The sequence below is a fragment of the Petromyzon marinus genome, chromosome 33 (genome assembly GCF_048934315.1).
Source record: "Petromyzon marinus isolate PM22_M1 ecotype Great Lakes invasive population chromosome 33, UKy_Petmar_22M1.pri1.0, whole genome shotgun sequence".
NCBI classification, from domain to species: Eukaryota; Metazoa; Chordata; class Hyperoartia; order Petromyzontiformes; family Petromyzontidae; genus Petromyzon; species Petromyzon marinus.
The window spans coordinates 14,953,308-14,967,175 of record NC_133699.1 but is presented as its reverse complement, the minus strand read 5'-3'; the positions used below and the strand labels follow the sequence as shown (position 1 = coordinate 14,967,175).

The window sequence follows — 13,868 nt, the reverse complement described above, 5'->3', positions numbered from 1 at the left end:
TCTGCCTGGGCTGATCGGGGTCATCTAAAGAGTGCCCCCCACCCCCACCGTGACCCCCCGCCACAACCTTCCAGTCGCGCATTCGGTGCGACGCAGCGAGCAGGGCATCACCGCGTGTCGGAGAATGCCACCGGGGGGATGACGGAAGGCGTTCGGAAGTCACTCCCATTGTGTGCAACACAGTGTGGGACAGCAGTGGTGCACACGGACGCTGTAACAAAGTCTGCACATTCGTCAGTGACACCGTGCGTGGCCTGAAAATAAGAACACGAGCAATGTCCCTTCCTCGTGGCACTTAGATGAAATGCGTTGAGTGCTTGTGACGAGTGTGTTGAGAAATCGAGCAGACCGATTGCATCCACACGAGGAGCGGGGCGCGCCTTTGACGTGCCCTGCAAGTGGGCTCGTCGCATGGCATGAAGCAGACATCATTCTCAGGACGAACTCGGTGATGAACCGCGTTTGACTTTGTGTTTTTGCGATGTTATTTGTGACCGGCTTGAGACCAGGCCCGGCTCCAGCTCCTCTCGGATGGAAAGGGGCAGTAAAGCTGTCGTGTGGGGGGCCGCCGTGACAGCCGTGCAGGTACCCCCCCTCTGACCCCAGCTCTCCCGAGCACCGGCCCTGCTTGACACCTTCAGCGCACGGCACTCGAAAACCCGGTTTGATCGCGGCTGGCTAAAACGTGGGAGTTCGATCTTGGATCTGATCCACAGTGTAGTTGTGTTATTGAAATGACGCAGCACTCGAGCAGCACCGTTTGTGATCGAGCGGAAGCATTAAACCGGTGTGGGGTGACCTCGTCCCGTGTTGGCCGGCAACGAACGTGGGGCGCAATTAACGAGAAGTCCCCAAACATCCGCCGCCGCCGTCGTCATCGTTGCAAGCGGACTGTGTGGTAAAATCGCCGCCGTGAATCCACCGCCGGTCGCTACTCGCGAGCCGCCCCCCCCCCCCCCCACGCCGTCCGCAAGTTTGGCGGTGTGGGTCAGGGGGGCTCGATTGGGGGCGTCAACCCCAGAATGTCGGTGGAGGAGGAGGTGGAAGAGGAGCGGGGACGGTGGCGCATTCCCCACATCCGCTCCGCCACCGCGCAACGCCACCTCACAACTCGCACTCAAGTCGAGGGGACTCGGTCGCGACAGGGGCTCCACACAGCCCCACAAGTCTGGCGCTGCCCCGCTATTCGACATAATGGAACTCCCGAGAAGCCTCGTGGACTCCGTAATTTTCTCGCTCCGTCACCACTTATGGCTACCGGGAGCCCGCGATGTCCCCCCGGCCTCACCGCTTAATCATCCGCAGCGTCGACCAGGCTGCCGCTGGTGAACTCGCAACCTCGCCCCGTTCCCGATCGGTCTTCATTTCACCGTCACGCGTTCCCCGCCCCGCCGCTCGCTCCCCCCATGTACGGCCCCTAGGGCCGAAATCCCTCCTCATCCTCAATTCCGCGTGAGCAACACAGAAGACAGCGTGTCGGGCTCCTGCCCCTCGCCGTCTCCCGTTTTGTGAAGCGGTACAACGTTGTTTATTGTTGTCGTAATATTGCTCTTGATTTCACCACCGGCGATGACTATCTGCCTCGATATGGAGAAATCCCCAAGCCATCGCCATCTCCCCGGTCCTGCGATGGGACAATCCCACCTGGCAGCTGCCCACGAGCCGAGTCTCAGTTCTGTCTGTGGTGGACGGTCTCTTGGGCCCCGTGCCTCTCCTTTTGGCAGCCACTCTGCTGAGACTTAACGATTGTCCATCGTCTCCTCTCGTGTACGCCTTGACCCACGTGTTCCTCTTCTCTATGTAACTCTTGAGCGTGCACCCAATTTTCTTTGCCAATACTTCTGATCCATATGAACAACAGGTACTGGTGATGCAGAAATTAAAAACGTGCTCATTGCTCTGTTGCTTTTTCATTATCAGGTTAATGTGTTCCTAAATCGCTCCAACTGCCCCTATGTGTCATCGTTGTGAACCCGGGCCGCCTTCGATAACTCCCCTAGCGGCACGCGCTGCTCTGCTGCTCGTGCCAGGTGCGTGCCTCCCGCCGCATCCATCTCCACTGGTTCAGTGAACTCGTCGTTGTTACGTGACTTTAGTTTCCCTCGTCTATCATCTCGGGTCCAGTTTTTCTAGCATTTTCCCCTTCCTGGCAATGAAATCGGTGTTCAGATGTCCAAACACTAATCAGATACCTTCTGCAAGGCATCGTCTGCATTAACCACACGTACTTGTGGCAAAATATGCTCTAATAATAATGTACCCCTTGTCTTTGAAACTGATTTGCTTACATCGGAGACAGCCATCTTTATGTTCTTGTCTCACCACTGTTGGACCAGAGAATGCAACTAAAACCTATTTTTATTTTTCATCATTTTGGATACTGGCAAAAAGGTTCCGTCTGTATCTTCTAACATTGCCTGCAAATCCCCCCCCCCCCCCCCCCGTGAGTGTCTGCAGCAGCACGTCCGCCCTTCTTGCACCAATCCAACTTTAGAAAAACGTGATTCTATCTTTCAGACACGAAAAAGTTGTGATAGATAATACAGTACCCAGAGATTCACACTGACAGCAAAACCACACAAGATGAACGGAGTGAAAAGTGGGACGGTGCTCCCTTGCGTGACGCGGAGGCCATCGCCTCTCGTGCCCGCGAGTCGCCCCGCAACAGGACCGCGCGCGAAGAGCAGCGGCGCCTGAGTTGGACACGGCTCCTGGGCTCCTGGGCTCTTGGGCTCCTGGGCTCCTGGGCTCCTGGGCTCCTGGGCATGCTTTTCGAGCCCCCTCGTCGAACGGAAGCGAGGTGTAGGAAACGACGTGTTCGCGAGGTGGTGTTGTTAGAATCGTCTTTATTTGAAACGGTGTTAAATGTGAACATCGCGCACGGAAACGCAGACGTTCATGAGGAAGCACGAATTTATTTTGAAAAAATACGGTTCTTTTGAAACAATTCGGAATGTGGTACAAAAAAACAAATATATTATAGTCTTCACAATCTCACTTTATAAATAAACTTTACAGTATATACAAAACAAAATAATCTTCCCGCACATACCTTACATTATACGCATATAAAAAATTAAATAATTTAGTGGGACTAAAAATTCCAAAAATATTTTCTTCTTACGGTACAAATAGTAAATGAGAAAAATACAAAAGTTATGAAGCATAGGGAGAGGCCGGCCAGTATACACAACAATAACACTTATACAAGCAGGACATTCATTTGCAGCAAGTAATACCAAGTGACAGGATCACAGAGACGAGAAGGCATCGGGCCTGGCCTGCGCGAGGCCAGCCGCACTAAAGTTCGCTAGGAGAGACTCTATAATAGAGAGTAGTGCAATCAGTGTGAGAGGCCGCTAAGAGATCCGCAGTCATACGCTCCAAGCTCTGCGCACATTCTTCTGTAATTCCGCGTTGACGTCTGCGACGAGCTCGTGGCGCCGCCGTCACCGGCGCTCCGTAATGTACACGCGTTGGGCTCGCGGAGGGCCCTCGGCCCCGACGGCTCCCGAGTCCACGTGGTGCCCCACAGTGCTTGTACCACGTCCGCATGTCACAGTGTGAAGTCTTCCAACAAAAAAAAAGTGCTCGGCTTTCTTCCAAATCGAGATTTGCCCACACGTGAGGCATCCGCACACTAGCAGCACTGGTCCACCGCCCCACGTCCCTTGTAAACAACGCCCATCCTCGCCGAAGCTCCGTGGGCCCACAGAAGACGCCTGCCTGCAGTGTCATACCTGTGAGGAGGGAGGAGGGCGCACGCACACACACCAGAGCTGTTAGGAGAGCGGCGAGATTGTGCAACGTGGAATCCCACCCATTGCAGCGACCCTGCGTATCGCCCTGGGAAATGGCTCGAGCAGAGATGCCACAGAACTGACTCTCTGCAGAGCCTCATCTATAGGCCTAATTACCACGGCCTTGAGACGGCAGTCAGCCAATCCCTGCAGAGGAGCCTTTGTTTTACACACAGAGCCTTGAGGACTGGGTGTACTTGTATCATGAATTTACTTGTGCAGTTCTGGTGACCTGGCCGAGACCAAGTTGCCCACATGCTTGAGAAGCCAGGTTCACTGTGGTTTCACCGTGGGTGGGAGCCCTGCTTTAAAAATCCTGGATCTCGTCGGTGCAGGAGGGATCGGCGCTTCAAGAAGTGCGTGAGCACCAGCCTCCTGAGTGGCGGAGGCGAACCCAGGTGACGTGTGCTCGCTCGCGAGTCGCAGGATCAGAACTCACCTCTGTGGCGAGAACTCTTTTGTCGGCGCTGTCTGGTATCAGGTAGATGGTGTGGTGATACAGCCCCTCGGGGTGATGCGTGTACGGCATGGCCGGTATGTGACGGTCGGACTTTTCACTGCGGGGAGAGAGAGAGGGAGGGAGGCAGAGCGTGAGACCTCGGCAAGGTGAGCACAAGCTCTATCGGGCACGCTTTCCGCCCGTCACTCGTGACACAATCTTACCTTGACCCCCAATGATGATTTATTTGTACAAGTAAAGATTCATCTACATAATTAAAAAACTATGTAACTAAGTGACGCCAGAGTTGTGTTGCACACACAGAATGTGTGTTTGTAAGCTTTGCACGTATGGGTTGCGTATGTTTATACACGCACACGTGCGTTCATTTATGCTTGCACACTAGCTTAAAGTCAAAGTGCAAGACCGTACGCACGTGTGGACTTGTTAAGTGAATACCCCCAATCTAAGCAAAAGCATGCCTCTCTGTTGTAACGTAAACAAAAAAAACCCACAATAAATATCAACACATGGGATTCTCAACAAGTCTCTTAACCAGGGCCAGGAGTCGGCATCCAGCCTATAGCCTCCCTGCGCTGCCAGCGGCTGGCAGTGGGGTGGGGGTGTGGGGGGTGTGGGAGCCCACGCGGGGGCGCGAGGCTCCGAAAGGAGACGGTGCTCACCTGTTCTGGGTGAGAGCGCTCTTCTCCTCGCCCAGTGGGTACTTGCAGTCCCCGCGGGCGCCGGCCAGGTTACAGTCGGGCAGCTTGAGCCAGTGGTTCGACTTCTGCCCTGCGGACGCCTCGCTCTCCAGCGCCGCCGCCTTGTTAGTGTTCTTGAGCTGCAGGTTGGGCTCCGAGGGCAGCTCGGCACGCTGGTACTCGCAGGCGTTGTTGTTCTTCACGGCCTCCGATTCTCCGGCCCCTCCGCCGCCGCCCCCGCGCCGGCTCGACACGCGCCGCGTGGTCGCGTGCGCCGTGACGCGCACGTACGCCATCGCCATGGCGCCCAGGCCCAGCGCCAGCACCACGAGGCCCAGGCCCGCCGACGCGGCCAGCCACAGGTAGCCGTCGCGCCTCGCCACGTTCGTCTCCTCCTCCGGCGGCATCTCCGCCGTGTAGGCCAGGTCGCCCTCGACCATCTCGTGGTGGAACTGGCACTGCTGCCCCCAGTAGCCCGGCGCGCAGGCGCACCGGTAGGCACCGCCCGCGCCCGCCGGGGCGGTGCGGCAGGTGGCGCCGTTCCAGCATGGCCGCGCGGCGCAGGGTTCCGCCGCCGGCTGGGAGCAATCCCGGCCCCCGAATCCTGGCGGGCAGATGCAGACGGAGCCCCTCGGCGTGTCCTGGCAGGTGCCGCCGTTGGCGCAGGGTCGGGCGGCGCACTGCGTGGCGGCGATCTCGCAGCGCGTGCCCGAGAAGCCGGGGCGGCAGATGCAGCGCACCGAGTTTCCGGAGGGCACGCACTGTCCACCTGCGAGGGGCAGCGGGGATAGAGCGAGGAGGGAGGTGTGAGTGCTCGCTCGCGCTCGAGGGGCGTACGGTCCCCTCCCACGGTCGTTGCGGTGCCTGGCGAGGCGGCCACTCCATGGGAGAGTGATGTTGGAGTTCAAATCTGGGTTGTGGGTCGACTCGGTCCAACATCACCCCTCTGGAGTCATTAAAATAGCAACCACTTTGTGGATTGTCCTCGAAAGAGACTTCCATGGAAATGTGCAATTTCCACCACTGGCTCTGGGCTGTAAATGAGACAAGAACCAGTGACTCGATGCTCATTTGATCATAAATCGCGTTTTTTTTTACTGATATTCTGCAGATTTTCCTGGCGCGTATAAATTTGGCAGAACAGTGCGGGACTTTAGCGAACATGAGTAAAATAAAAACATAGCCATGTTAGACCAATGTCCTCTATTTTACTACGGCTATCACACTACGGCTATAACACTGGCACATAACGGTCTACTCCTGCCAACAATGTCCCAGGGGCTTTAAACACTCCACTTTACAGCGTTCAAAATTCCCAACTGGGCATTAAAATCTTGCCAATTGGCACCGTGACAACCGCAGAGACCACCAGGGGCTACCCGGCTCCTGTGCGGTATAACAAACCTCACGTGTTCACAACCAGCATGCACAGCACCGGCGTGGTGAAGAATTCAACTGGCTAAATTCATATAATTGGTTATACTTTGTTTTGTTCTGAAAACTAAGGCGTTAACAATGACGGTGAGGAGTATTATCTGGCTCTGTCGACGCTGCCAGTGGTTGTTGGCCCGCATCGAGAACTGCTCTGAGCTGTTTGAAATCGATGGAGGGTATTCCAAGTTAATGATCTTAATAGATACATCTTTTTTTTAATAAAGCGTCAGTGGGTAAGAGGGTGGGCATGGGGAGAGGGGGGCACGGTGGGCACGGGTAGAGGGTTCCGCGGCGCGGCCTGGCTCTTCGCTCACCGTTGGCGCAGGTGTTGCCTCCGCTGCTGCAGCGGTCGACTTTCTTCTCGCAGTTGAGGCCAGTGTAGCCGGGGGGGCAGACGCAAGCGTAGCTGCCGCCCGGAGCGCTCACGCAGCTCCCGCCGCGGAAGCAGGGCTGGTCGGCGCACGTCATGGCGCCGCGCTCGCAGTTCTTGCCCGAGAAGCCCGGCGGGCACGAGCAAGCGTAGCCGTTCTCCAGGTCCTGTTGGCGGCAGCTCTGATTAGCACGGTTGGCTACGTACAGTGCGAAAGAGGCAGACGCGGCTCGTGACGGTCGCATCACCGGACAAAGGATGGACAGGCCCTCGAGCTGACCCGGCCCCGGGCTGTAGTCGTGGGCGCTAGGCGTGCTGACCGGCGGCTCGGGCAAACGACGTCGTGCCCAGGGAATAATATTCGGCTTTAGGCAAACCGCATCCAGTATTGTCTCTTGATGTGGCCGTGGCTGTGGCCAGTCGCATTACTACCCCAGTCTGACAGCACCCCGGAACACGTGCGCACGATGTGTGTGAGCGTGCGTGAGCGAACGTACCATGCAGCTGCCTCCGTGACGGCAGGGACTGCTGTCGCACTCGTTGATCTCGGTGTCGCACGTGGGCCCCGTGAAGCCCGGGCGGCACGCGCACGTGTAGCTGCCCTGGCCCGTGTTGGTGCACGTGGCACCGTTCTGGCACGGCCGGTGGTTGGTGCAGTAGTTGAGGTCTGCGCGGGGGACAGGGGGATGATGGGTCATCACTACGGCCGCGCGATTCGCACCCTCCGTGAGCCGACAGGTCGGTGAGCGAGGTGGTGCTAGTGTGTGTGTGTGTAACAAGTGTGTGTGACAAGTGTGTGTGAGTGAGTGCAAGTTCCCTCCCATCATCTGTTTTTCCCAAGCTCTTATAATAACCGTGCTCGATTTATACTAACGTGTTACACCCGTATCTATGACAATTGTGATGGTGCTGTTTGTTGCTGGCCGCTTGATATTTTAGGCCTCTGGGCGTGTGCTCAGCGACCTCTTGCGTGTATAGGGGTGCGACTATACATCGGCTCATCTATCAATGTCCATTCTCAAACTCGCAGCGTTCCGTTATTCTACTTGTACGTGATGTATGTAATTGGTTCGAGTGACCATTTCGGTTACGCGAGGGCCCGCTGCATTAACCACAAGGCAAACACGACAAAGGTCTGCAATTGGGTCGTGACAATCTGCGACAATGCGAGCGATGCGGCAATGATGTCCCCGTTCATAGAGCGGCGTCTTCCGCGCAAAGTCGCATCTCAGAACGCCGCGGTCAAATTCGGCGCTCGTCAGAGTTCGCACGGAGGAGGAGCGAGCAAACCCAGAGACAAGAAACCAACAAATTCCCGAGCCCTGCTGCCCGCTCAAGTGTGGGGGGGGGGGTACGGGCCGTCGTCGGCCGCTCACCTTGGTCGCAGAAGAGGCCGCCCCAACCCTCCTGACAGTTGCACTTCCACGGCTGGTGGCAGGAGCCGTGCACGCAGCCCGGGTGGCGGATGCACTCGTCACAGTGGCGGCCTTGCCAGCCCACGTGACACCTGCGCCGGGGCGGCAACAAGAAAACACCCCGAAGTTAGACAATGGCGCAAGTGTGAGAGGGAGGGTGAAATGTGTGAGCGAGAGTGGGGGTGAGAATGTGAGCGAGAGAGAGGGTGAGAGTGTGAGCGAGAGAGAGGGTGAGAGTGTGAGAGAGAGAGGGGGTGAGAGTGTGAGAGAGAGAGGGTGAGAGTGTGAGCGAGAGAGAGGGTGAGAGAAAGGCAATAGAGAGTAGGCCTTATGTGTCGCCAGCACGCCCGCCAAAACCCTTTGATTGTCGCCATCAAAGAGAACGCAGTCTCGAGGTCACGTGGTCGGCTGCCAGGACAAGCCTGCCCACCGCTGATTGTCCCCCCACCCCTGTCCGTGTCTGCACGTGGGCGCTGCGCGGCTACTCACTTGCACTCTCCTGGCTGATCGCATTGTCCATGCTGTGGGCTGCACCCAGCCAAGCAGATCGCTGTTGGTGAGAGAGGGAGGGAGGCTCTGGTTAGTCACGCCGCATCACTCGCGGCCGCGATACACAGGGAGATGATGACGACTTCGCCCGTGTGATGCGATATTAGTTATTTTTTAACCAAAGTCTTGATGTCGAGGATTAGACCTGGAAACAACGGATTAACCGAACTCGCGCTCCCATATGCCGGGCCGTTCCCCTCCCCGCGCATCGCCGCTTTGTAGGAGTGAGTTAACGGTGGCCAGTTGGGGGCAGCTCCGCGCGGAACAGCTGCCCCCTTTGTAGCCTCGCAGCTGCCGCGCACAAAGGCGCCGCGCGCCAGCTTGCCCCATTGTGTCCCCCTGCCCCTAATCCACGGCCTTTCATTAGCGACCACGGCCCACGGAGCCGAGCCTCGGCCACAAATCGGGGGCAGGGTTGTTGTTTTTTTTATTTTACGCGGCGCGTGCGGCCCCCGTCACAGGGCTCGGTGCCCCTCATTAGGAGGAGGCGCGGGGATCATCGGTGGGACGCGTGGAGGGGGGACAGACACCACGCGCCCTGTTTTGAATGCGCGCACCCGCGAACCCCTCCCTTCACGGGGGACGCGGCTCGTGCGGCTCCCGTCAAGGCCACGCGTCCTCCGCTGATCTACTGCCCCTTGTGCTGCTGCTACTGCTGCTGTGACTGCGGCTGCTGCGGCTGCAGCGAGAGGGCGATCCTTCCCGAAGCGCTCCCTAAGCCACGCGCGTGGCGAGCCTTCACCCCCGGCGTTGTCGCCACGATTATAATTCACGCCCCGCCACGTGTTCTCCGCTTGCCATGCGTGCCGCGGGCACAGCGACAGCGGCCACTTCTCGGCACGCGCCGTGCAAACAGCGGCTTAGCACGGCGCGTGCAGGTGACGCCCACAGGGGCACGCGGCCAAAGGCAACCCCCACGAAGCGCTTAGCGCGGGCCGGGCTAGCGTCAGGGGAGAGCGTTGCGCGATACGGAGAACGCGCAACGCAAAGTGGAACGACGTCCACTGCGTTGGCGGTGGTGGCCCCTGCTGTCTGGTATCGTGCGAACGACGCCACGCGTATCGCGCTGCTCACTCCACAGTCCACGCGGTATGTTTACGACCGCATACAGACGCTCGTCTGAATGTTTACAGTTCTCGTTATGGTCATTTCCCTTAACAATAACGCCCGAAACATTCTCTTCCATTGCACCAAACGCCCGTTGACTCCTTGAGAACGCGACTCGGCGAGGCCGATTTAATTACTCAGCCGCACTCAGCACTTTGGCGGAGGGCTGTGACTGAAGGGATCCGAAGAGAATGAGGAAGGAGGAGGCGGCGTGACGACAGGATGAGGATGACAAGGATGAGGATTTCTGATTCTGCAGCAGCAGAAGCGCGACTCACGGTCCGTGCAGTAGTTGCCGCGCCAGCCGGGCAGGCACACGCGCCTGCCCGCCTCGTCGCAGGCGTAGTGCCCGAAGTTGTCGCGCCGCGGGCGGCAGAAGGTGGAGCAGCTGTCGCCGAAGTAGTGCTCGTCGCAGAGGACTCGGTACGCGTACTTGAGCTCCGTACGGCTGCTCGTGTGCACGTCCTGGGCCCACGCCTCCCCCGCATACAGGTGGCGCTGCGTGGCGAGGCGGCTGAGCAGGCGGCCCGGATCGTCTGCGCGTGGAGGAGGGGTGCGAGGCACACAGCGGCGGGGTCGTTAGCGAGAGGGTCCCCGGGAGCGGCTCGGTGCCACGGGGTAGAACGATCTCGCAACACATTCGGCACCCGTGGCCTTCAAAGAAAGCAATTTAGTAAGGGACGATTCGGGTAATGAACCAGTTTCATGGCACAGAGATCAGGCAGCAGCAGCGCGGTCGTTAGAAGCGAGAGCAGGGGTCGGCAACCAAAATAACAATAAGAGACAACTTTTTTATATCGAATTCGGTAAAAACGCAATATTTAAAGAGCCGCGATACACTGCGTAGTGAATAAGAGACGGTAGCGGTCCTTAATATATAACCTCACGAGTGCTTAAAGAGGCGCACGAGGCTCCAGAGCCGCAGGTGGCCGACCCCTTGAGCTCGAGGGATTGGCCGTGGCGCGCCCCGAGTGAGTGCCGCAGCGATGAGCGCGGTGAGGACAAGTCTCGGCTCCCTCTCGAATCGCATAAGTTCGAGATCCAGATAAAATCTGGGTGTGGATGTGACCGCGCTCAATACCTCCCCCCCAGCCAACACAGCCCTCCTTTGTCTCGAGTCGAGACCCCCTCATTGCAAACACTGGAGGAAGCCAAAGAGTTGGGAAGCCCAAGAAGGAAGCCCCTTCGGGGAGCGTCTCCCAAAGTGTTGCGGAGCACGCGCGCACCGAGACGCGAACCCTCCCTTAACTCGAGCGCCACGCCGCATTCTCCCCAATAAACACGTCTCGTTCAGCTCTATGAGCGCGGTAATGGGATTACACGTTCTCATTACTGGCGAGCCTGCAGCGGAGGAACTGAGCGGGTAGTGCGGGGTGGGGGGGTAATGGGGCAGGGGGGTCGCCATGAGGAGGAGGCGCCTCCTACCGTGAAGCGCGCGCACTGCAGCGCGCGCTTCACGTCTCGCCGAGGGAGCAGGAGAACGGTGGGGGGGGGGGGGCAGGTAAGGCGGGAGGGGGGGGAGCGAGGAGGTGGGGAGGGGGGCTCAGGGTCCCGGGAGCAGCGGAAAGGGGCCGGCGTGTCGGGAGCCCTTCCTCGCGGCGCCCCGTTCCCACGCTCGCGGAGCGGCCGTGCCAGCAGCGCGCGTCAGAGCGCGCGAGCCGCTTTCCTGTTTGCGCGGGATCGGAAACTGCTGCAGCGAGCGGCTCTGCCCGTAAAAGCGAGGAACGACGGGGGGAAGAAGGGGGGGGCATGGGAAGGAGTCTGCTACACGAGCCCCGCTTCCCGACCCCCCGGATTCAGGTGCGAGGACAGGGGGCAGGAAGGGCGACGGGTCCGTTGGACTTGACTCACCAGTGGTGAGGCGCTCCGTGGAGTTGGTGTGCCAGGCTTCGATGATGAGCGAGAACGTGCCCTGCGAGCCACAGACACCGCCCCGTTTAGAACAGCGACACCGGAGGTGCCCGCGCCGAGGCGCGCACCGCGCCGTGCGGTGCCACTCTCCTGCTGCGCGTTGGCCTTCACGCATTCACCACAAACTCATTCTTGTAAGAACTCCCGGCGCACACGATCGCAGGCGAACGGTTGATCCTCTGCGCCTATAGCGCGAGCCGCGTCTAAGGGGCGCTCTGCTCGGACACTCGAGTCGCTCGACAGCAGAGCGTGTCGCGGTCGACCGACTTCTACGGACGCAATCCTCATCCCGGCGCCGCGCCGCGCGCACTCACGGGCCACTTGAAGGGGAAGGGCAGGCGGATGGGGTTCGCGAATCCTCGGGTCTCCTCCACGCGGAACGAGTTGGATCCGAGCACGGGCGTGGTGAGCTCCCCGTATGTGCACGGCTGCTCGGGGGAGACGCTGGCCTGGTAGTGCTTGAGGCACACGCGGAAGAATGTGCGGCATTCGCAGGCGTCCGACGCGGCGCGCTCGCAGCAGCGGCGAGGCGCACCGCGCGGCGCCTCCTCCTCTCCCCCCGCGTTGCTGAACTCGTGCAGTTGCAGCTCGAAGACTCCCGACGCGGACACCTGGTCCTGGACGAGGAGGACGCGCGGGGCACGCGGAGGGCGAGGAGAGAGGAGGGGGGGTAGATGGGAGGGGTGGGGAGAGGGGTCGGCGGGAGAAGGAAGGGAGAGTGAGACCCTACACCTGCACCGTCCTCCCGTTCCCCCCCTCAATTATTCAGCTCCGTCACGGGACCCGCGCCAGCGCGCGTATCCATAGCGCGCACATTCATTATGAATGATGTCCACGCTTGCATTAGCGCCGCCGATGCGAATTAGTTATATCATGGTTGTTGTTTTTGTTTACGTTCAGTTTCCCCCCCCCCCCCATTACCCCCTTTACAAAAAACCCTCGCTGACCAACGTTGCTGTTGTGAGTCCACGGTGCTCACCTTGAGTGCGCACAAGGCGAGTAACGCTAGCGACAAAGCCGATATGCTGGTACAGGAGCCTGTAGCCATCGCCGCTTGCGAGCCGCGGCGCTTGTGAGGGGCGGGCAGGCGGGCGGGCGGGCGGGCGGGCGAGCGGCAGGGACGCGAGGCTCGGAGCTGGCGGGAGACGCGCGCTCTGCAGTGCCCCGAGCGCGACGTCGCTGCGCTTTTAAAAAGCACGCCTCGCCACGCCCCCACCCCCCACCCACTCGGCCTCGCAGTGGAGGGGGGGTGGGGGGGGCTGTCACTCAGTCACTCACTCACCCCCGCGCTCAGCCCGGCCAGATCCGCACACAACTACCGCCCCAGTCGCCCTCCTCCCTTCACCCCCACCCCCTCCGGCCTCTTCTCCGCACCCCCTCTCCCCGCGGCGCGGCCACACGGCGCTCACAACTCCGCGCCACCGACACGGTGCGAAACGCGCCCATCCACGTCGCCTCCTCCTCCCTTCGTCACTGGAGTGCGAAAGCACGGTGCTCCGCTCGCCCCCCACCCCGCCCAGAATTAGGATTTGGCGCATCGACAGAAGCAGCCCGCAATCGACGCCTTTATCAATATTCCGATAATGAATCACTACCCCGTCCTCCCCAACCCGAACTCGCCATACTCGCATTTGTAACCACACGGCGCTTAAAGGGGGGCCCCTCTCAAAGCCCGGCCCGTGGCGCGAGTCGCCAAATGTTCACCGCGAGAAGGGGGATTGCGTTTCCCTGCGCGCCGTTTCATCGGCGGCTCGGCGCTGCAGCGGCAGCATCGACATTGACATCACGGAGAGCCCTCGTGCGTTGTGCAGCGACACGAGTTTGTGACTTGGTACGCGATTCCTACTCCTCCTAGCGCTGTGCCACTGCCTGCAGGCGCCTGGGTTCGGTGGCGCGTGCCTCTCATTAAGTGCTCGGCGTGTGGATGGGGTTTCGCGGTTTGGGGGTGGGGTGGAGGGGGCTAGGGGCCAGGAGGAGGATTGTGTGCAGGCTGTCGTCAAACGGTTTTTTTTTTTCAAAAGAAGCCGCACCTGCTGCTTAACAAGACACGCGTCCCCCACGCCCCTCCCCTCGCCACCCCACCCCCGGGCGGCCCGTGCCGTCTGTGCGACGCGTGCCGCTTTGTGTGACCCCCCCCCCATC

At 59.6% G+C, this 13,868-nt stretch overlaps 1 protein-coding gene across 1 annotated transcript; it reads right to left on the bottom strand.

The window, feature by feature from the left end:
• Positions 1 to 2,829: 2,829 nt before the first annotated feature.
• On the bottom strand, positions 2,830 to 12,862 carry LOC116948523 (uncharacterized). The gene is made up of 11 exons (XM_032965270.2): positions 12,706 to 12,862; positions 12,041 to 12,343; positions 11,667 to 11,727; positions 10,094 to 10,351; positions 8,649 to 8,709; positions 8,121 to 8,251; positions 7,242 to 7,411; positions 6,689 to 6,911; positions 4,923 to 5,709; positions 4,240 to 4,357; positions 2,830 to 3,740 (listed from the first exon to the last, which is right to left on the bottom strand). Exons 1-11 carry the CDS (start codon positions 12,772 to 12,774, stop codon positions 3,735 to 3,737), a joined length of 2,187 nt encoding a protein of 728 aa, XP_032821161.1. The 5' UTR covers positions 12,775 to 12,862; the 3' UTR covers positions 2,830 to 3,734.
• Between the last annotated feature and the right edge of the window lie 1,006 nt (positions 12,863 to 13,868).

What these genes read in the sequence shown, in the direction of transcription:
- LOC116948523 (XM_032965270.2), bottom strand. Translation starts at nt 12,774, where the DNA reads ATGGCTACAGGCTCCTGTACCAGCATATCGGCTTTGTCGCTAGCGTTA. An exon ending in CACGGAGCGCCTCACCACTG is followed by an intron (nt 10,352 to 11,666) that starts GTGAGTCAAGTC and finishes CTCCACGCGCAG; the next exon opens with ACGATCCGGGCCGCCTGCTC. An exon ending in AGCGCTCTCACCCAGAACAG is followed by an intron (nt 4,358 to 4,922) that starts GTGAGCACCGTC and finishes CTCTCCCCGCAG; the next exon opens with TGAAAAGTCCGACCGTCACA.